Source organism: Pelobates fuscus, chromosome 9, assembly GCF_036172605.1.
Source record: "Pelobates fuscus isolate aPelFus1 chromosome 9, aPelFus1.pri, whole genome shotgun sequence".
In the NCBI taxonomy this organism is placed as follows: domain Eukaryota; kingdom Metazoa; phylum Chordata; class Amphibia; order Anura; family Pelobatidae; genus Pelobates; species Pelobates fuscus.
In genome coordinates, this window is record NC_086325.1 from 117,624,367 (window position 1) to 117,648,579 (window position 24,213).

At 42.5% G+C, this 24,213-nt stretch overlaps 1 protein-coding gene across 1 annotated transcript in view; it reads left to right on the plus strand.

Moving 5' to 3' along the window:
- The window catches only part of LHX6 (LIM homeobox 6), a 243,250-nt gene that overhangs the window by 95,898 nt on the left and 123,139 nt on the right, over positions 1-24,213 (plus strand). Inside the window, exons 2-3 of the mRNA XM_063432334.1 lie at positions 4,833-5,012; positions 7,488-7,609. Of these exons, the coding sequence (XP_063288404.1) occupies positions 4,833-5,012; positions 7,488-7,609 (302 nt within the window). The remainder of the gene's footprint in view (positions 1-4,832; positions 5,013-7,487; positions 7,610-24,213) is intronic.

Consider the following 24,213-nt stretch of genomic DNA (forward strand, 5'->3'; position numbering starts at 1 on the left):
CATGGAAATGTTTATATGTGATTGATATTTCATGTTAATGTTATCAACTTGAAGAGGTGTTTGTGTAGCTTTTTCTGTTCATATGCATTGCCATTTGATAATGTTTGTAATATTATTTAATTACTTGATAAGTATTTCCTTTGATTTATCAAGTGCTCTTTTCTCTTGAATTTTCTCTATAAAAACTCAGTAACGTTTTGTAATAACTGGATTCGCTTAAGCTTGACAGACTAACAAAAGATATATATATCAGAAGTTTAAACAAACAGAAGTAAGCCCAGCTTTTTAACTCCTACTATTCCTGAGTGGAAGCAATGACTACAGTATTTATTAACCAAAATACATAGAAAAAAGACAAAACATGTTTTATCTGTACTATACAAAATCTCTATACTAAGTAGCATATTTTTCACGCCACTCCAATGGCCGTTTAAATGCAAGCTCATGGGCCCTGTCAAGGCAAACCATTTAGGTGAGTCCTACGCTAACAATTCACCTTTTAGCTAAAAGGCAAGATCTCTAATGATATACAAAGGGGATATTTTTATAAACTCCCTACACACGTATTATAATTTAATAGGGTACACATGGTGTGGGCGGCAGCACTGTAATATGGCTGTGTAATTCAGGTGCAAATACAAACACTCAAAATTAATACCTGTGCTCAAACTCCCAGTAATCCTGCACTGCAGCAATGGCTATAGTAGTCATCAGCCCGAATACATTAAACACAAGAACATTTTTACTTGCGCACTATCGGAAATCTCTATGCACATTTAAATAACATGAGGTTTTTTATTACCACTCCACTGGCCATTAAAGTGCAAGGTTACCTGGTCTGTCAAGGTTAGTCTTATACTAACAATTCACCTTGCTGCTTACAGCCAAATGGCAAAATCTCTAATAAGACAGAGAGGGGTATTTTTTATTCACATGACCCTTAATAAGGTACACATGACATAGTTAACAGCAATGTCTGTGTAATAAAGAATCAAATAAAAATATACATAAGTAAGCGTTGTGTTCAAACTCCCGCTACTCCTGGGTGGCAAAAATGACTACAGTATTTATCAGCCAAAAGACATAGAACAAAAATTATAAAAAAAATAAATAAAAAAAAATACATGCACACTATCCCATATTCCTATGCACATTTAAATAACTGGAGGTTTCTGTACCAGTCAAATTAATATTAAAGTGCAAGCTCCTCTGCACAATCATGCTTAACATAAGATCTATATAAGGAATTTCGCCACTGATACACTACACCGGTGATAAATAGCTTTTGGCATCAATAAACCGCAAAATGTTTGCAAACATAAAATACATGTGGCACCACCTTGTCCCCTGTTATAGAGCATCATTGTTGTGTTATTTCTGCTCACAGCTGGTCTCTATGCTGGCGTAATTTCTACATCATTCGCTATATTATATCTGAATGATTGATGCCTTATTGCTTAGTGGCTACTAGCCTTCTTAAGTGACCTGTACTGAGTTTGTGTTCCTGTCTTCTGTATCCTTGCCTACTCCATTTCTGCAAGTGATATTCCAATCTTTGACTATAAAGCTCTTCATTGCAAGCAGTGTAAAGCCCTTTTTACCAAAATGACAATGCTAAAAGTATATTTAAAAAGTATCAAAATTGTGTGATTGTGTTAAAACTGCTATTAGCTCATCAGCACACATTAACATGACAATAAATATCTAATGAAGGATTGCAATCAAGGTTTATTTTAGCAGTTGTCTCTGTTTGTTATTTATTTTTACATGCACCTTTCCATTAATCTGTTCTATAGTATCAGGTATAACTCATTACAACCTAATAAAATAGTTTTTTGTCTGTGATCATTTTCCTTCTGATCTTGGGATGGATTCTCTCTCTCTACGGGTTTAAACTGCTAGCAATTTCTCCTCTAAAGTTTGTGGGAAAATTGTTCTTCAGTAAGCTGAGTAAACCCTTACTCTGCTGATAGAATCTACACATTTATGCCCAGTGCCTGATTTAGGGCTCTATGTGTCTGAAGCTGAACAAAACTTATTGATCTAAAGAGAGAAGTTAAATTTACATTGCCAAAGAGATCCTGGTCCTAGCCCTGGTCCATAAGATCCCTGAACTTCAGTGTATTCGTAGTGTCACATACCAGTTTATAAGACAAAATAAATTAGGTCCAGGCACTCAGGAATAATGCAGGAAGGCAGGTTTATTGGAACAAAAAGTGTTTTGGCCTACACAAAGGCCTTTATCAAGCTTTTCAAAGATTTTCTTTCCTGCAAACATTTAACCAAAAAAATCCAAAAAACAATATATAATAATAATAATAATAATAATAATAATAATTTGTATATTGGTAAGCTAGTATCAACTTAGGATCAATGACAAAATGCCTGCCATTCTCCTATCTCCAACTCAAAGTATTTTCTAGAGTTCTTGGTATTACTATCTGGTAGATACAGCATAAAGCTAAACCTATTTTCACACTAGAATCAATGATTTACTCACAAGTACTGTACGGGTGACTATAAAGGTTCAATGCTGGTCTTTTCTCTTAGTAGATGAAGTCAAAGTGTAAATAAGAATCCTGCTTGGAAGTATAGTTTTATTGCTCCTGCTTTTTTTTCTTCTCTATTGTTTACTTCACTTGATTTGTGAAGAAAAATTACATTAAGCAGCTGTCCTCTAACCATTAATCATTTTTTATGTTCTAACTATTGATCTAGCCCCCTGTGATTTAGGCAGACCACTTGTACATCATGTGAAACTAACAGGGTTATTTACAGGGTTAAGTGAGAATTGTTGGGAATTCAAGTGAATTTCAAATTTGCCAAATTGGCGAAACTGGAAAAATTCTCCTGGTAAGGTATTCTTTCAGTTTGGCTACTTTGGCCTTAATTACTTTGAATTCACTTTGACTTCTTGACAATTCTCACTTTAGCGAATAACCTGCAAGTTGCTTATTTCATCATCAAAAAAAAAAAAGCCAGCCTCTTCTTCATTCCACCCCCCTTTTATTATGGCACACTAATAGTACTTAGAATCAAGAACTGAATCAAACATATTTTGTTCATGTAAGTCAGTCCCCCAAGTCAGTCCCCGGCATGTGGCAACTAAGGAACTGGAATTTTTTATGACCACAAGATCGCCCCAAATTGCAGTTCTAATGTTTTTTTTAAACATGCATTAAATACTCAGAGCTGCCTGTCACTTTCAATTTAAAATGAATGTGGCCCTTTTTGGGTTTCAAGAGAAAGGGCTAGTAATGACAGGGCATGCAGCCCCAAAGCTCCAAATTCCATCAGTTCCCTCCCCAGGAAGTGCAAGTAAGAGTAGAAGAGCACCCACTGCTTCCAATTTGAACTTTTCACATACAATAGATTAGGGCACAAGGGGGACCCTATACAAGGCTGCCCCAAAGTACAATGCTACTACATGCTGCTCTTTTCTATTTAAAATGACTGCCAGAGAATTGGGGCTGTCAGATAGGGGGCATCTGGACCTTCTGCAACTAATTATGATAGGATATAAACTCTCAACATATTTTCTGCTTACAGCTAAATGTCAGAAAATCCATCTAATAATATAGATAAATTAGAGCTATTTTCCATAGATTAAGGGATTCCAAATAAGAGTCTGTTTTGTGAAAGACCATATTTACATTGCAATTCTATTAAGTCACACAAATTTATGGAACCTTCCTGATCTCTAAGTAAACAAACAATGCAACATTTGTGGGGCAGTAATGACCATGTGGTAACAGGAAAATGCAGAAGTAACTGGACGATAACAACATTTTGCTAAATCCACAGGATAACTAAAAATGGCTTTTTGATAAACACTTGCTTCACCATGTGAGACATTGATCCTTTGATTTTTGAATTTCATGTATCTTATGGATATGCATTAGAAGGACACAACAGGCACCGGACCACTTCATCTCAATGCTGTTTACATTGCTGGGTAAAATGCCTCTAGTGATTGCCATACTATTTAAATCCGATAGTCTCAGAGAGACCATTTGATAAGTGCAGAGTGGAGTTTTCCACACAAACAAACTAGCTTCCCAATGTGTTCCTAAGATAAAGCATTGGATTGACTTGGATGATCAATCTTGATGATTTCAGCCAAGGAGGCAGAATGGTAGGACCAAGACCTGCATGGTGAGGGCTGAAAGATAGGAAAATCTAACCCTCTGAGCTTTCACATGGCAGGGGGATATTACTAAAACTAGCTTAAAACTATAGATTATTACCGCTGTAGTGTTCATTTACAAAAAAAAAAAATTGTCATGTAAAAATACAATTAGCACAGGACAAAATTTGATTCCTCCAGATAAAGTACTGTCTCAGGGTTAGTATTTTGTATTAACCCCTTGAGAGTCAATGATTAGACTGCTTTCTTTATATCTTGGAATATTTTCCATAAGGAAATTATAATTTAAATAATATTTGTTTTTTTAGTTTTTTAATGTCTTCATGTCTACTATTATATATTTATTAATAATCTATTATTAAATGATTTAATTTAATTCTTTTTTTATAGTTATAGTTGATGAATGATGTTTGTTTATTATTTATACATACAGTCTGGGAATGTATCAATAAATGTGCCTCTTGTATTCTATGAATTTATAAGAGATTTTATTAAGTTGAGGTTGCTATTTGTTTTATATTATTTTTTTACTATACAAGAGCTGGCATATAGTTTTTATTTTGTCAGTATAAATATAAGGAATTATAACTACTCCAAGTGTACACAAATGTTTAATATATTTAAAAGTTGTAACATGTGATAATATGTAGATATAATTATCAGTGTTTTCTGTTTCCCCCCTCAGTCACAGTCAGATGATGAAAATCTGCCATGTAGTTTGGAGAAAGAGGACCACTCTTCCCCCAGCCCTCCCTCCACTCCCTCTGTGTGCTCTCCCCCATCCTCCTCCTCTTCTGTACCTTCAGATGGGAAGAATATTTGCTCTAGCTGTGGCCTGGAGATCCTGGATAGATACCTCCTCAAGGTACATATTTTTCAAACTGTGAATGCAAACGATTGTATATCTCTGCAATTGAAAAATATGCAATGTAAGAGCATTCAAACTAAATCTTACATATACAGGAAGTATCCACCACACCATGACAGGACACCAGTCACCATGCCTTCCTTCTCTCCTTTCTATTTATCAAGTTATTAGATGGTTACATTCTTGATATATGGAGGAAAGGAAGAGGCTGGGGACCAAAATTAAATGTACAGCTACCTATAAAGAGCTATCTTTGTTTCAAAAGAACATAAAATATGGGCGGAGCTCAACACAGAGATGGACCAGATGCCATTTCTGGCTGCTTCTGACTTTGCGACATAATCCACTCAAAGTCATGGCATTTAACAGCCATTCAGCCCTACAAACATTGGGTACAGATCGAGGAACCCCTGCAGCATCAATTTATGTCCTTTTTATATATCCCAAAGCAAGCCAAACTGAAACACAGAGCCAGCACTTCCCGACCTTGCACAGCTCCTTTGTGGGGCCTATCTCACAGACATGGATGACCAATTACACATCTAACTGTGCCTACCATACCAGCAATGAGAGGCCACAGCCTGGAACCGCAACTAACCAGCGGGACATTGGAGCTTTGCTCCAACGGCACACACGAGCCAAGATGGCAACCATGGAGGACCTAGTTACTCCAACAACCCCTCACTCATCATCTCAAGTTCCTCTGTAGGAGAAAGCTATACAGGAGGCCACCCAGACACCGACCACTGTAGCAAATGGGGGTTCTGACTCTGCAATCTACAGAGGGGGAGGTCAAGGAGATCTGAGGTGAAGTGTCTACCATGACTGCAAATGGCTCAACAGGCTCTCTCGCTGCAAGTATCAGTGCAGGAAGATAAGTATCTCCGCAATCACAGTCTGCGCCGAGACATACCCTCTACGAAGATGGCTCCTGGCCTCTATATTACCACCTGCAGGATAAAAAAACATCATTGCTGAGACAAAACTTGGTCGGCTCCCCACGCTGACCAAGTCCTACTCACCTACCATCTGGGATATTATCCTCTGTTGTTCCCTGCCTTAAGACATAGGACACATCATGGTGGCGGTGAAGGGTACTCACAATCGAAGACTCTCTATTGAATTTCTACAAAGACTTGACTAAAGCCACATTACAATGGAGAAAATCACTAAACTCCTTTCCTCGTCGCCTACATTCAGCAGGTGTGACATTTAGGTGGGGGACACCAAGATCCCTCCTCATCGCTCACAACGGAACAGTATACAAACTTACCTCAGAGGCAAAGCACCCCTTGCTCTCAGCATTAGACTGGTTTTATATAATATTGTTTCTACATTTGAGTGACTCACTCAATATGCTCTGGGTAACCCTGCACAAGACCTCTCTGGCTTCTATTGTTAAGAAGTATCTTTTACTCTATTATATGCAGCACTGGTCCAGTTTTGCACAAGTAATTAGTGTACTATTATTCAACAAGATACCCCCCCAATTCCCCCTTGGTTAGGGGTGCTATCCCCCTAGAGTAGTCTATACCATACACATGTATGTCCCTCCTTCTATGGAAGGGACTGTTAATAAGCTCCATACTCTATAATTCTAATGTTGTGTTAATCAACTATACTCATACTCTCCTAATCCGTCAGGGGTATTAAGCCTGTATTTTGCTTGACGACCAGCACATATGGCCTACCACATTACTGTCCACTTTGCATGACACTTGTAATACTGTAACTCTGCCTAGACTAGGACATTAGAGATCTCTATCAAAATGTTTCCATATATTATTGTTCTCTCACAGCCTCTAGGATTATGCTCGGGATATATATACTTATAAAAAGTGCAAATCTTAGACACATTATATGTTCCCAGTATACTGTATAATGATATCCTGTATGCTATTGTGTTTTGCATGCATGTCTCTTACTCATTGCACGTCAAATATAAAGAATAAAAAAAAGAACATGAAAATGAAATATTCAATAAGCTTTTATTTTATATTTTAAATTACTACATTAATAAACACACATTGTCAAATGCAGACTTTCTTTTCATAGTATTGTATTTTATATATGTGGAAAATTTTATTTCCAAGTACAACTGGCATTTTCTACTAGATGTATATTGTTAAATACTGAACTATTTCTTAGATCACTATTTATCCTCCATCCGCCCACTTTGTTTGTCCATCTGGGACATATATGTCCTTATGCTTCCCTGAAAAGTAATGAACCCTAACACTAACTTTAAAACAAACACAAACCCTAACACAAGAAATCATGTAATATAAAATCTTCATAACATAAAATACAATTCTGGAGATATTCATAAAACAGTTACCCACTGTACAGTGCTATGGAATTTTGCTGGCGCTATATAAATAATAAAAACAATAATTACATCATTTTTCAATAACACATAGTTCACCTTATAATATGTAACATTTTAAGTGTAAGTGCTTTCTTGTGTTTCAGGTAAACAATTTGATCTGGCATGTCAGATGTCTGGAATGTTCAGTGTGTAGGACATCATTGCGACAACACAACAGCTGCTACATAAAAAACAAAGAGATATTTTGCAAAATGGATTATTTCAGGTAAGAAAGTAAAACAAGTCTAAAATGATAATGTTCTACCGCATCGCCTGTTCTGTCATTGTGCCTGTTGAAGCAGAAGCGTAGAATGGCCCTGACAAGCTAGCATATTCTGGGGTTCACAAAGTGTCAGCATGTCTGTTCAGGAAGCAAAACTTCCACTATGAATATTTAGTGGACAAAGAAGGAGGGGACTATATTAAACTCAAAGTAGAACAGCAGTGAAATTAACTTCAAGGTAACGATGATGGCGCATCTGAAAAAGCTGAAGGAGTCATATTGTCAGAGACAGGGTGTTCCTATCAATTCACCCATGTTTATGTTTGAAGGGCAGATGATCCAAGACCATCAAACTCCTAAAAAGCTGAGGATGAAAGAGGACGATTTTAATGAAGTGTATTGAATTAAAAACTTTATTTGTGGCTTTTGTAAGAAGTCTCTTTGGTAGATATGTAGCTGCCATAACTTCATAAACCTAGTACTTATGTGACAAATGTGAATCTGTCCACGTGACCATATTCATTAAAAAGCGATTCTGTCTTTCAGCCAGGGCCGGCCTTAGGGGTGTGCGAGCTGTGCGGCCGCACAGGGCGCCATGGAGCAGGGGGCGCCCTGTGGCCGCATAGCTCACACGGCAGGGGCGTATTAGCCGCGAGGCAAGCAAGGCATTTGCCTTGGGCGGCATTTTCCAGGGGGCGGCAAAAAAAGCCACCCCCTTGCGGCTAACAGACATGCTGGGCTGCTGGGCGGTCGGGTGGCGCTGGTGGGTGGCTGGCGAGGGAGCACTTCCTCTGAGCTGTCTGCTCAGCTCCCTCGCGCGTCTCAGAGTGAGGCTGGGAGCCGGAAGATGACGTCATATTCCGGCTCCCAGCCTCACTCTGAGACGCGCGAGGGAGCTGAGCAGACAGCTCAGAGGAAGTGCTCCCTCGCCAGCCGCCCGCCCGCCAGCCAGTGCCGCTCGCCCAGCAGCCACTGGACCACCAGGGAGGAAGAGACACCCCCCCCCCCCCAGCATTCCCAAAGGTAAGGAGGCTGGGGGGGGTGTTTAAATAAATTTTAAAAAATGTGTTAATGTGGGTGAGTGTGTGTGTCTGTTAGTGTGTGTCTGTGACTGTTAGTGTGTGTGACTGTTAGTGTGTGTGTATGTTAGTGTGTGTGTGGCTGTCTGCCTGTGTGTGTGTGTGTGTGTGTGACTGTCTGTGTGTGTGTGTGTGACTGTCTGCGTGTGCGTGTGCGTGTGTGACTGTCTGCGTGTGCGTGTGTGTGACTTTATGTGTGTGGCTGTCTGCCTGTGTGTGTGTGTGTGTTTATGTGTGTGACTGCCTATGTGTGACTGTCTGGGCAGACTAGATGGGCCGAATGGTTCTTATCTGCCGTCACATTCTATGTCTGTGTTTGTATGTGTGTGTGTGTTTGTGTGTGGCTGTCTGTGTATGACTGCCTGAGTGTGTTTGTGTGTGTGTGTGTATGGCTGTCTGCCTGTGTGTGTGTGTGACAGGGTGTGTGGGAAGGGGGAAGGAGTGGGGGAGGGGGGGACGGGAAGGGGGGGCGCTGTGAAGATTTTTCGCACAGGGCGCCCAAATGCCTAAGGCCGGCCCTGCTTTCAGCTACATGATTTTGTTCTGGACTGATATGGTACTGTATGCAGGTGTTCTATTTCTTTATCTTCTAAATATGCAGTAAAATTGTGTTACATGTACTCACCATCGTTGTCTGTTAGAAGTGCTTGAGGCCTTCTCCGAAACTAGTTTTCAACACTTGCAATGTATGCCTTCAACTTTTCTTCAGTTTCTGCTTTGTCTTCCATGAGATAAGTGATACAATGTCTAGAATAATCACCAGTAAATGTTAGTATATGTTATGCCCAGAAGACATTGGCTGCATTGGACCACATTTATCTAAGTGAATGAGTTTCAGATGCTTTACTGAGTTTATCTGTCTTTGTCTGGGAATTTCTGCCTTGCCTTTTCCTTATTAGACAACGTTCACGAGCTTCTCTGTGATGACAATTTTGACAATGTTTTATGTCTATTCCTCTTGCCAAAGTTTTATACTGTAGATCAGAAATTGTCTTTAAGTCTCTTTGTTCAAGTCTTTTGTGCCACAGATAGATATAGTTTGAGCAAATCTTGTTATGATGTTTTCTTCTTTTGTATTTAATGAAGTACATAATCACATTCAAAATCGTGTGCGTATTAAAGAGCATCGGCACCCAGACTACTTGAGCTCATTAAAGTGCAGTGACTTTGTGGTGCAGTGACTTTGTCCCCTTAAAGTGAAACTCCAGGCACCCAGACCACTTCTGCCCATTGGAGTGGTCTGGGTGCCAACTCCCACTACCCTTAACCCTGCAACTGTAATTATTGCAGTTTTCATAAACTGCAATAATTACCTTGCAGGTTAACTCCTCCTCTAGTGGCTGTCTACTAGACAGCGACTAGAGGACACTTCCTGCTTCATAGCACAGGTTTTCTGTGCTAGAGCATCGCTGGACGTCCTCACGCTGTGTGAGGACCTCCAGCGTTGCTCAATTCCCCATAGGAAAGCATTGAAAAGCATTTTTAATGCTTTCTCATGGAGAGCTCTAATGCGCATGTGTGGCAGTGCCGCGCATGCGCATTAGGTCTCCTCAGCCGGCGGGCGGGATCAGTCTCCCCCGCCGGCTGACATAATGAAGAGGAGGAGCGGCGGCGACCCAAAACCACCGCTGAGGGACATCGGGGGTCTCAGGTAAGTCACTGAAGGTGTTTTCACCCCTTCAGCAACCGGGGATGGGTGGTGGGCAGTGGTGTATCTTGGTTTTGTGCTGACAAAACTCAGACCCCCCCCCCCCCGCGCGCGCGCCACCCCCACCCAACCCTTCCCCCCTGCCGCGCCTTCTAAATACACACACATTCACTGACAGATACGCATACACTAGCTAACAGACACACACAGTCAGACACACACAGTCGGACACACACACACTAACAGACACACACAGTGAGACACACACACTAACAAACACATACAGTCGGACACACACACTAACAAGCACACACAGTCGGACACACACACACTAACAGACACACACAGTCGGACACACACACTAACAGACACACACACACTAACAAACACACACAGTCGGACACACACACTAACAAACACACACAGTCGGACACACACACACACACTAACAGACACACACAGTGAGACACACACACTAACAGACACACACAGTGAGACACACACACTAACAGACACACACTGTCGGACACACACACTAACAGACACACACACACTAACAGACACACACACACACACACACTAACAGACACACACACTAACAGACACACACACCCACTATCAGACACACACAGTCAGAGACACACACACACACTCACATTAACACATTTTTTTTTTTTTAATTTTACTCCCCCCCCCCCCCCAGCCTCCTTACCTTTGGGAATGCTGGGGGTTCTCCCATTCCCTGGTGGTCCAGTGGCTGCAGGGCGGCACTGGCGGGCAGGCTGGGCGGCCGGCGAGGGAGCTCTTCCCCTGAGCTCTCTGCTCAGCTCCCTCGCGCGCCGCCCGCAGAGTGAGGCTGGGAGGCGGAGCCGGAATATGACGTCATATTCCGGCTCCCAGTCTCACTCTGCGGGCGGCGCGCGAGGGAGCTGAGCAGAGAGCTCAGGGGAAGAGCTCCCTCGCCGGCCGCCCAGCAACCAGCCCAGCAGGTCTTTTAGCCGCAAGGCTAACAAGACATTTGCCTTGGGCATTTGGGGGCGGCGTTTTTTGCCGCCCCCTGGAAAATGCCGCCCAAGGCAAATGCCTTGTTTGCCTCGCGGCTAATACGCCCCTGGTGGTGGGAGGGAGAGGGGACCTGCAGTGCCAGGAAAATGGATTGTTTTCCTAGCACTGGAGATTCCCTTTTACTCTGCAATGTTAATTATTACAGTTTCTGAGAAAATGCAATAATTACATTGCAGGGTTAAAACTGCCTCTAGAGGTTGTTAATCAGACAGCCACTAGTGTCACTTTCTGGTGGCTAGTCAACTTTGGTCGCCTAACTGACGCTGGACATCCTCACGCAGTGAATGAGGACATCCAGCATCACAGAAATCCCCATAGGAAAACATGGCAGCTATGCTTTACTATGGGCTCAATGTGCTCGCAGCGCTCACCGTAGGGTGAAGTAGGAGGGGGTGGAGAGACGACCCAGCGACGGATATTGGCCCTGGAATCTGCTAAGTACAGTAATGGTTTATTAATCATTACACTGGTGATGTTTTCGTGTGCAAATATGTTGCCTTGGCTGTTGTAATGAGCCAATTTTTTCCATTGATATACAGAGGTGTTTTGTAATGAAAATGCTTCTGTTTCACCATTTCCTACATTTTCATCTCTCCTTACTGACTCTCCTATAAAGGGTAACTGTCACCTCAAAACTAATTTTTTATATTTTTTAAATTTTTTTATAATTAATTAATTAATGTAAAAAATGTAAACATTTGAAAAAAAACTCAGCCATTCCTTTGGTATCTGACAGGATTTTCCAGACAAATACATGCATCTTGGGTCAGACAGTGTTTGAAAAGGAACAGTTAGTCTCTATGATCTTCCCGGCTTTACTCCCTTCACAGATGCAGGAGAGACCATAGAGACTTGGGTTTGTGTTGGTTTTCAAACACTGTCTGACCTGAAGGTGCATGTATATTTCATATACTAAAGACAGGAATGGGTATTACTAATTTCTTATTCATAGTTATGTTAAAAATCTATTTCCTTTCAAAACTTTATGAAAGGATTATTACATTAAAAATAGTTTTGAGGTGGCAGTTGTCCTTAACCCCTTAAGGACCAAACTTCTGGAATAAAAGGGAATCATGACGTGTCAGACATGTCATGTGTCCTTAAGGGGTTAAAGATATGTTGTAACATATTGTACAGAGAGAATTTCTATAGTTTTTAATGCCCTACTTAAAGAATTTAGGCTTTTTGGAAGACTTTATGAAATCATAACTTTATCTTCATCATTGTATTTCTTTCCAATAGCATCTAAATGATTAAATAACTCATCATTTGATTCAGGTGTTTCTCTAGGTCACCTCCCACAGACAGCTTCATGTTAAACATTTTTCTTCTTTCATTTAGACTGCTAGTTTTATACAATTATTCAAAGCCTTCCCATAACTTTTTGGATTTCAAATTCAAGGTAAAAGTAGCTTTAGTAGAAACAATCAGTCAGCTATACTTCAAGTTTGGCTACTTTGGCCTTTAACCCCTTAAGGACCAAACTTCTGGAATAAAAGGGAATCATGACATGTCACACATGTCATGTGTCCTTAAGGGGTTAAAGGACCACTATAGGCACCCAGACCACTTCAGCTTAATGAAGTGGTCTGGGTGCCATGTCCAGCTAGGATGAACCCTTTTTTCTATAAACATAGCAGTTTGACAGCCGCTAGAGGGCTTCCACGCTTCTCACTGTGATTTTCACAGTGAGAAGACGCCAGCGTCCATAGGAAAGCATTGAGAATGCTTTCCTATGGACTGGCTGAATGCGCGCGCGCCTCCTGCCACACATGCGCATTCAGCCGAAGAGGAGGTGGAGAGGAGGAGGAGAGCTCCCCGCCCAACGCTGGAGAAAGAGGTAAGTTTAACCCCTTCCTCTCCATCCAGCCCGGCGGGAGGGGGACCCTGAGGGTGGGGGCACCCTCAGGGCACTATAGTGCCAGGAAAACAAGTATGTTTTCCTGGCACTATAGTGGTCCTTTAATGTGTAATTCACTTTGAATTGTCACTTTTGTGAATAACCATGTTAACATTTTTAATGTGGTTTAAAGAATTGTTACATAAGAGGAGGTCTCAGCACTCTGTCCCTTTTCTCGCACTGGCTTCTTTCTGCATCAGCTGCTGGTGCGGACTATCCCTATTGTCTACTAGAGATCATTTTTCACAAGTTTATTCTGCATTCTGAACTTTTATACTAGGTAGTCTATGGGTACGAGATGAGGCACAGCTACTCCCACTAAATTCACAGTTCCAGTATATGTGTGTAGCTTCTACTCTGGACCCATAACCAAAATGTTAAAAATCAGTATAATTGTAATAACATAGCAGCACCATGTAGATGTCAGGGCAGGGCACACGTATGCAGATAAGTGATTAAGAACCCTTAGTCAGTATTTTGCTTAAACAGGAACAGACTGATTTTATTAAATAAGAAAAAAATATATTTTAACATCTCAAAAGCAAAAAATAAATTAAAAAAATGATGCATTGCAAAATTGTGAGAGAGAAAGTAAGGTCATACAGGAATATACTTCCTCTTCAGCACCAAAGAGACTATAGAGGACTGACAGTAACATGTTACTATCACGAGCACTAAGTCCTCCAACACATCCAGATTAGGCACTAGTGATTGCTACTCACACTTATGGTCACAGTGACCTTTTCGTAATTGTGTAGGTGCAAGGTTCTTGGATGCAAATATATGACAGTGAAACAACAAAAACAACAAAAAATGAAACAAATTGGGGTGTTGAAGCACTTTTGTTATTAATGGTATGCCTACAAAAAAGTACTGTTTTGTCCAGCACTGAACTGTGCACTTTTGAGCATCCAGGAAAATCTGGAGAGCTACCATGTGTGGAACCCGGATGAATCTTTCTAACACTTATTGCCATCAAAAAGATGACATATCTTCTGGTGTTCCTACTCCAAAAAATTCACTTTTCCTGTGTTCCAACTTTAAAAATGTAATGCTGTAATTTGTTATTTTTATTGTTATAAGCAATTGCTGACACAATACAAGAAAATCTACAACTGGCTAGATTATTTTATCTTCCTGGCCAGACCTCACCAACCAGAGGTCAACTGGCAAGAGGTTGATCTATGCTCTTCTTAGTTATCCAGTGAAGAGAAAATACATTATTATTTGTGAAATGTTTTTTTTCATTATTTTAAACTCAATGGTAAAAGATAATTACCTATCCAATTCTAGTGGTTCTTCTATGAAAATAATATTTATCAACAATCAAGCTCTTATATACGTTCCTTAAACATACTCACCTCTACTGTATTTTACACCTGTCTCATGCTGAGAAAGTGCTAAGGAAATACTCTTAACCATAATTACAACAGGAAATTGCTTGTAGCTTCATCTTCCTGTCCTTAGCTAACAGGAGTGGAAGTCAAGCATGGTGTTTTGCTGCTGCAGCTATCAAGGTCACACTAATGATGAACTCAGAGATACCCTTGTGAGCACTTCTGCTTGCAAGAATGGTTATTTTTTCTATGAACATCCCTTCTGAGTCTAGCCATTCTCCTCTAACATATCTCACTATCAAGGCCATTCTTCATCAACACTAAGGGAACATTTACAAGCCGTCAGAGATCAGCTGTCTATGGGATCCTGGAATCAAAAATCACCGTCATTTTGATAACATATTTTCCGCAAACATAATGTAAATCATCTGACCATCTCTCTCTCTCTCCTTTTTATTTTAAATAGGAAAGTATATATATATATATATATACTTTCCTTTTACCTATTATTAAAACAAATATTTCCTTTTACCTATTATTAAAACAAATATATAAAAAATAAAAAAAGGGGAGAGATATATTTTTTTTGTTAAAGTAACACCCACCCCATAATAGTTTAGGCATCATCTTGCCTTCAGGGTTTAAACTAATTTAACCCTGAAGATGAAGCTCCGGTATCCAGCACTGCTGACTGTGGCATTCTTCCTTGTTGCCTCAACACCCACATGCCTTTTAATTTTTTTAAAGTATTTGAAAAGAAAACTCCAAGTGTCATAATAGCCTGACATAGTAATTAATGGTGCTAAGGTAAGTAGTCAAACAACTTGTCTAACAATTTACCTGGCATCCACTAAGTGCTGGTCATGGCGTCTTTCCTTGCAATGTAGGTTCATTGACTGAGAGTGACAGCTGAGTGCACTCAGTCCATTAGTTCCTCCCTGCACGCGAGCTGTAGTTGCTATGATGCTTAAGACTGCTCTGTGAAATGATGCCTAGGATATTGTATATCTAGGTCTGTGGGTGTGAACTGAGTTTCCACTGGGAAGACAAAAAAACTAAAGTAAATGTTCAAACAATATATATATATATATATATATGTATTTAAATTCTTTATTTTTTCAATTCACAGTCAAAGAATTTAACACAGGCAATAAATGGTATAATGCACAACATTGAGAGAGACATATACATTGCATTGTTAAGAGGTTATCAAGTATGCATATATGAAGCAAAAAGGCTATGAATTGGGATTTTAATTTTTTAGGTGTAATAGGATTGGCTTCCGTGCTCTGTGCCCTTTTGTGTCTATATACTCCGAGTGAGTCTCGTTGGGGAACTGGGAAAAGGGCAGAGAGTTTCATAATATGACAAGCACCCTGTGCGGTGGGTGGGGGCCATAAAAATAATGAGGGGGGCGACCTACTGTCCTCCCCCCCGGCCCCCACCCCTGCGTGGTGGGTGGGGGCCATAAATCACAATGGGGGGAGGACCTACTGTCCTCCCCCCGCCCCCACCCCTGCACGGTGGGTGGGGGCCATAAAAATAATGAGGGGTGACCTACTGTCCTCCCCCCCTGGCCCCCACCCCTGAGTGGTGGGTGGGGGCCCTAAATAAAAATCCCCCCCAATCAAAGGTGACTAGGGGTCCCCAAGCCCCTAGTGACCCACCCCCCACTCCAAAAGAAGTTACCCCCTACCTACCCCCCTCACCCTAAAAAATTGTGAGGGGGAATAAAATAACTAACCTGTAAAGAAAAATTCAACTTACCATTTGACGTCTTCTTTTTTCTAAATCTTCTTTTTTCAGCCCCAAAAAAGGCCAAATAAAAAGCCATAAGAACCAACGCAATTTAAAAAAAAAAAAACGAGCGCAAAAAAAAAAGAATCCATCTTCACCCATGGAGGGCTCCGCGCAGACTGAGCTGTGCAGGGTGGGGAAGGCTTATAAAGCCTTGCCACGCCCTGCAATTGGAACACTCTGATTGGCTGGTTTAAGCCAATCAGAGTGCTCTTTGTCATTTTACACAGCGTGGGAAAATTCTAAAGAACTTTCCCACGCTGTGTAAAATGACACAGAGCACTCTGATTGGTTAGATTCCAAGCCCACCAATCAGAGTGCTCTTTGTCATTTTACACAGCGTTGGAAAATTCCAAAGAACTTTCCCACGCTGTGTAAAATGACACAGAACACTCTGATTGGTTAGATTCCGAGCCCACCAATCAGAGTGCTCTTTGTCATTTTACACAGCGTGGGAAAATTCCAAAGAACTTTCCCACGCTGTGTAAAATGACACAGAACACTCTGATTGGTTAGATTCCGAGCCCACCAATCAGAGTGCTCTTTGTCATTTTACACAGCGTGGGAAAATTCCAAAGAACTTTCCCACGCTGTGTAAAATTACACAGAACACTCTGATTGGTTAGATTCCAAGCCCACCAATCAGAGTGCTCTTTGTCATTTTACACAGGATGGGAAAATTCCAAAGAACTTTCCCACGCTGTGTAAAATGACACAGAACACTCTGATTGGTTAGATTCCAAGCCCACCAATCAGAGTGCTCTTTGTCATTTTACACAGTGTGGGAAAATTCAAAAGAACGTTCCCACGCTGTGTAAAATGACACAGAGCACTGTGATTGGTGGGCGTGGAATCTAACCAATCAGAGTGCTCTGTGTCATTTTACACAGTGTGGGAAAGTTCTTTGGAATTTTCCCACGCTGTGTAAAATGACACAGAACACTCTGATTGGTTAGATTCCAAGCCCACCAATCAGAGTGCTCTTTGTCATTTTACACAGTGTGGGAAAATTCCAAAGAACTTTCCCACGCTGTGTAAAATGTCACAGAACACTCTGATTGGTTAGATTCCAAGCCCACCAATCAGAGTTCTCTTTGTCATTTTACACAGCGTGGGAAAGTTCTTTGGAATTTATAAAGCCTTGCCACGCCCTGCAATTAGGCTAAGAACACTCTGATTGGCTGGTTTAAGCCAATCAGAGTGCTCTTTGTCATTTTACACAGCGTGGGAAAATTCCAAAGAACTTCCCCACGCTGTGTAAAATGACACAGAGCACTCTGATTAGTTAGATTCCACGCCCACCAATCACAGTGCTCTGTGTCATTTTACACAGCGTGGGAAAGTTCTTTGGAATTTTCCCACGCTGTGTAAAATGACACAGAGCACTCTGATTGGCTTAAACCAGCCGATCAGAGTGTTCTTAGCCTAATTGCAGGGCGTGGCAAGGCTTTATAAGTCTTCCCCCGCCCTGCAGAGCTCAGTCTGCGCGGAGCCCTCCATGGGTGAAGATGGATTTTTTTTTTTTTTAAATTGCGTCGGTTCTTATGGCTTTTTATTTGGCATTTTTTAGGGGCTGATTTTAGAAAAAAGAAGACGTCAAATGGTAAGTTGAATTTTTCTTTACAGGTTAGTTATTTTATTCCCCCTTCACTATTTTTTAGGGTGAGGGGGTAGGTAGGGGGTAACTTTTTGTGGGGTGGGGGGGTGGGTGACTAGGGTCTTGGGGACCACTAGTTATCTTTGATTGGGGGGGATTTTTATTTAGGGCCCCCACCCACCACTGAGGGGTGGGGGCTGGAGGGGGACAGTAGGTCCCCCTTTTATTGTTTTTTTAGGGTCCCCACCCACCGCTCAGGGGTGGTGGCCGGGGGGAGGACAGTAGGTCCCCCCCTCATTATTTTTATGGCCCCCACCCACCACGCAGGGGTGGGGCGGGGGGAGGACAGTAGGTCCTCCCCATTGTGATTTATGGCCCCCACCCACCGCGCAGGGGTGGGGGCCAGGGGGAGGACAGTAGGTCCCCCCCTCATTATTTTTATGCCCCCCCAACCGCGCAGGAGAGGGGGCGGGGGGAGGACAGTAGGTCCTCCCCATTGTGATTTATGGCCCCCACCCACCACGCAGGGGTGGGGGCAGGGGCTAGGACAGTAGGTCCCCCCCAGCGTGTATCAGGGTCCCTGAGGACAGGTGTCAATCCATATCTGCTAAGTAACCCTATGTAGGGGGAACAGTCCCTATTCTGCTCTGTGTCAGTGTCTATCAGGGATCCTTAGGATAGGTGTCAATCCATATCTGCCAAGTGACCCTATGTAGGGGGAACAGTCCCTATTCTGCTCTGTGTCAGTGTGTATCAGGGATCATTAGGATAGGTGTTAATCCATATCTGCCAAGTGACCCTATGTAGGGGGAACAGTCCCTATTCTGCTCTGTGTCAGTGTGTATCAGGGATCATTAGGATAGGTGTTAATCCATATCTGCCAAGTGACCCTATGTAGGGGGAACAATCCCTATTCTGCTCTTTGTCAGTGTGTATCAGGGTCTCTGAGGACAGGTGTCAATCCATATCTGCCAAGTGACCCTATGTAGGGGGAACAGTCCCTATTCTGCTCTGTGTCAATGTGTATTAGGGATCCTTAGGATAGGTGTCAATCCATATCTGCCAAGTGACCCTATGTAGGGGGAACAGTACCTATTCTGCTCTGTGTCAGTGTGTATCAGGGATCCTTAGGATAGGTGTCAATCCATATCTGCCAAGTGACCCTATGTAGGGGGAACAGTCCCTATTCTGCTCTGTATCAGTGTGTATCAGGGTCTCTGAGGACAGGTGTCAATCCATATGTAAAGGTGTCAATATGTCATATGTCAGGTGTCAATCCATATCCATTGTGATTTAGGAATGTTAGGTTATTTATGCCCTTTATGGATTAAAACCAGACTCTGCATCAACTGTGTCATTTTCCATGGGAGTTTTGCCAGGTGTTAGTCCCCTTGAAACAACTTTTCCATCACTATTGTGGCCAGAAAGAGTCCCTGTGGGTTTTAAAATTTGCCTGCCCATTGAAGTCTAAGGCGGTTCGCCCGGTTCGCTGGTTAGATTCCAAGCCCACCAATCAGAGTGCTCTTTGTCATTTTACATAGCGTGGGGAAATTCCAAAGAACTTTCCCACGCTGTGTAAAATGACACAGAACACTCTGATTGGTTAGATTCCAAGCCCACCAATCAGAGTGCTATTTGTCATTTTACACAGCGTGGGAAAATTCCAAAGAACTTTCCCACGCTGAGTAAAATGACACAGAACACTCTGATTGGTTAGATTCCAAGCCCACCAATCAGAGTGCTCTTTGTCATTTTACACAGCGTGGGGAAATTCCAAAGAACTTTCCCACGCTGTGTAAAATGACACAGAGCACTGTGATTGGTGGGCGTGGAATCTAACCAATCAGAGTGCTCTGTGTCATTTTACACAGCGTGGGGAAGTTCTTTGGAATTTTCCCACGCTGTGTAAAATGACAAAGAGCACTCTGATTGGCTTAAACCAGCCAATCAGAGTGTTCTTAGCCTAATTGCACGGCGTGGCAAGGCTTTATAAGCCTTCCCCCGCCCTGCAGAGCTCAGTCTGCGCGGAGCTCTCCATGGGTGAAGAAGGAATTTTTTTTTTTTTTTTTTTAAATTGCATCGGTTCTTATGGCTTTTTATTTGGCCTTTTGGGGGGCTGAAAAAAGAAGATTTTAGAAAAAAGAAGAATTCAAATGGTAAGTTGAATTTGTCTTTACAGGTTAGTTATTTTATTCCCCCTTCACTATTTTTTAGGGTGAGGGGGTAGGTAGGGGGTAACTTTTTTGGGGGTGGGGGGGGTGACTAGGGGCTTGGGGACCACTAGTTATCTTTGATTGGGGGGGGGGGATTTTTATTTAGGGCCCCCACCCACCACTCAGGGGTGGGGGCTGGAGGGGGACAGTAGGTCCCCCTTATTGTTTTTTTTAGGGCCCCCACCCACTGCTCAGGGGTGGTGGCCAGGGGGGGAGGACAGTAGGTCCCCCCTCATTATTTTTATGGCCCCCACCCACCGCGCAGGAGTGGGGGCAGCGGGAGGACAGTAGGTTCTCCCCCCATTGTGATTTATGGCCCCCACCCACCGCGCAGGGGTGGGGGCCGGGGGGAGGACAGTAGTTCCCCCCTCATTATTTTTATGGCCCCCACCCACCAGGCAGGGGTGGGGCGGGGGGAGGACAGTAGGTCCTCCCCCATTGTGATTTATGGCCCCCACCCACCGTGCAGGGGTGGGGGCCGGGGGGAGGACAGTAGGTCCCCCCCTCATTATTTTTATGGCCCCCACCCACCACACAGGGGAGGGGGCGGGGGGAGGAGAGTAGGTCCTCCCACCATTGTGATAAATGGCCCCCACCCATCGCGCAGGGGTGGGGGCCGGGGGGAGTACAGTAGTTCCCCAACTCATTATTTTTATGGCCCCCACCCACCACGCAGTTGTGGTGGCAGGGGGGAGGACAGTAGGTCCCCCCCAGTGTGTATCAGGGTCCCTGAGGACAGGTGTCAATCCATATCTGCCAAGTAACCCTATGTAAGGGGAACAGTCCCTATTCTGCTCTGTGCCAGTGTGTATCAGGGATACTTAGGATAGGTGTCAATCCATATCTGCCAAGTGACCCTATGTAGGGGGAACAGTCCCTATTCTGCTCTGTGTCAGTGTGTATCAGGGTCTCTGAGGACAGGTGTCAATCCATATCTGCCAAGTGACCCTATGTAGGGGGAACAGTCCCTATTCTGCTCTGTGTCAGTGTGTATCAGGGATCCTTAGGATAGGTGTCAATCCATATCTGCCAAGTGACCCTATGTAGGGGGAACAGTCCCTATTCTGCTCTGTGTCAGTGTGTATCAGGGATCCTTAGGATAGGTGTCAATCCATATCTGCCAAGTGACCCTATGTAGGGGGAACAGTCCCTTTTCTGCTCTGTGTCAGTGTGTATCAGGGTCTCTGAGGACAGGTGTCAATCCATATGTAAAGGTGTCAATATGTCATATGTCAGGTGTCAATCCATATCCATTGTGATTTAGGAATGTTAGGTTATTTATGCCCTTTATGGATTAAAACCAGACTCTGCATCAACTGTGTAAGTTTCCATGGGAGTTTTGCCATGGATCCCCCTCCGGCATGCCACAGTCCAGGTGTTAGTCCCCTTGAAACAACTTTTCCATCACTATTGTGGCCAGAAAGAGTCCCTGTGGGTTTTAAAATTCGCCTGCCCATTGAAGTCTATGGCGGTTCTCCCGGTTCGCGGGTTCGTGGACATTTGCGGAAGTTCGCGTTCGCCATTCGCGAACCGAAAATTTTGTGTTCGCGTCATCACTAGTGGTCACAAGAGGTGGTATGGACCTGAAATCCATTGAGAATGGTTGTGGGACTTAAGTGTGTAACAGAAAACATAATAAGGCAAATAGTGATATAAAAATTAAATTGAACATTTAGCATGACATGTTAGCCCGTCGTTGCAGGCTGTCGGGGGTCAGTCAGGTAGTTACGGCTGAGTAGCCTTCCAATGTGGGTCTCTGGGGGACAAAGGAAATCACGGTAGCCGGATTCCAATTAGGGCTTGAGGTGGTAGATGCTGAGGCCAGAGAGTCCAGTGGGAGACCCAAAGTGGCTAAAGGTTCTCCAGTGCCCTGTAGGACATGAAAAGGATGAGAGGCTTCTACATTGTGAACCATTAGTATGTATCTGCCACCGATACTTGATGTCGCGTGAACGAAGGAGAGACGTGAAGGGATGAAGAGATCGCCGCCATGCCAAGGTATTTCCAGATAAATAAGCGTAGAAGGTGAGTGACATGTCTTTGAAGGTATAAGGATAGTGATTCCTGACTGTGTTCAAGACGGCTGTTTTATCTATGTTGCTCTGGAAGCAGAGTAGCAGGTCTCTCGACTCTGTAGGCGGAGTCTGAACTGGCATTCCCTCTATGGCCACTGCTTTAGCTTGCTTGGAGGGCAATGACGCCAACAGGAGACGACGTATGAGGTGCGGTAGTTCCGCATCTGGCGTTTCCTCCAATATACCTCTGATCTTAAGGTCTTGAAATGCTGCAAACCTCTGATCCATTTTGGCTTGGTGTGTTTGTATCTCGTGCACTGTTTGTTAAAGGAGTTTAGTTTGCTGGGCATTTAGGTGGGAGTGGTATTCCAGAGCCCCCATGCGGCCTGTCAGGCCTTGTAAGTTCCTGCAGATATGGGCCATGTCGGCCTGCATGGTGTTTTGGTGGCCCGCCAGAAGTTCCTTCATTATTGCCGTTTTCACTGGAGACGAGTCAGACTGAGTGGGAGTCGGTTTGGGCACCTTGAGAGCAGATGTGTGTTCCTCTGCTGTGCTCAGAGAGAAATTGTCGGAGATGTCTGAGCCATCATCTAAAAGGGCAGCCATCGTAGGGTCCCTGGCGCTGCGTGCTTGCCTCCAGAGTTCGCCTATATTCATGCTCATTCTAGGCTGTTCTGGTCTTGGCTTCTTGGTTTTGCATCCCATGCTGTGAGTAGCAGCCTGGTGAGCCCCTTGGGGTCTCTAAGTGTGCTTTAACTGCCACAAAATTTGGGTAAAAATCTCTTGTTTGCCCCGAGCACACAAAACATGTGGTCATTCAGTTCAACAGCTTGGCTCTGCCCCCCAAACAAAATATTAATATTGCGTATACTATGGTATACAAATTAAATATTAAACTATCATATAGGAAATGTTTTCAAATATTATAAATAAAGGTTTTAATAAAATTCATTAGTAAACTAGAGACTGCTACCAAAGCTAGAAACTGCAACCATCATAGGTGTCAATCAAAAACGTCCAGGCATAAGGTCATATTTGAGAAACACAAGGGATGCCTAAAATCTACTAGGGTGACTTAGAAACGTGGGAATAAAATAATTGCCAACCAATACCATAAAAGTTCCCTACTCCTGCAATAGAGTCAAAGCATTATTGGTCGTGAAAGTAGAATTAGTAGAAAATACAACTTATTTAACACAGTACATTATCATAATTACTAAAAAATTAATCAGCACACCGTTTAACCATGAATTAATCTATAATTAATTCATCATTGCTGTGAATTGTGAAATAACACTTTAACAAAATATGTTGATACTTACTAAAAACATTTTATTATACACCATAGTTACTGTGATGCAGAGCATGAGAACTGTACAGAACGCATTACTTTGCTCTAAACTGTACCTCAGTTTTCCCTGTCACCAAAATGACTGATAGGTAAGAGAAAGGAGAGGACAATGTCTTTAACAAGCTGTTTACAGATTAGGAAACAGCACACAAAAAGAATACAGTTTAAATTTTACATGGCCACTTAAAATCAGCTTTCTTAGCAAATTTTAGAGAGCTTTGAGAAATGGTATATATTTTCACTTAAGTTGTATTTTACATATTTGTATTAATTTTTGTAATTTAATTCTATTTTTTGTAATGTATAACCTTTTTTTTTTTATTCTTTATTTTTGTTATGCAGAGTATACCAGTAGTACTTTCCTTGCCCCAATGGCAGTTGCAGTACTTCGGATTCAACAAGTTATAAACAAAGGTTGGGCAGTGAGACACAGAACATTTTATATTAAAAATAAAAACAAAAACAAACAAACAGCACTTACAGGCTAGTGTGCGACTGTCAGCTTTGGGAACTACAGAACTTAGCTGTATAGTAGTAATGTTGCGAACATAAAATTTTCCGTTCGCGAACGGTGAAAGCGAACTTCCGCAAATGTTCGCGAACGG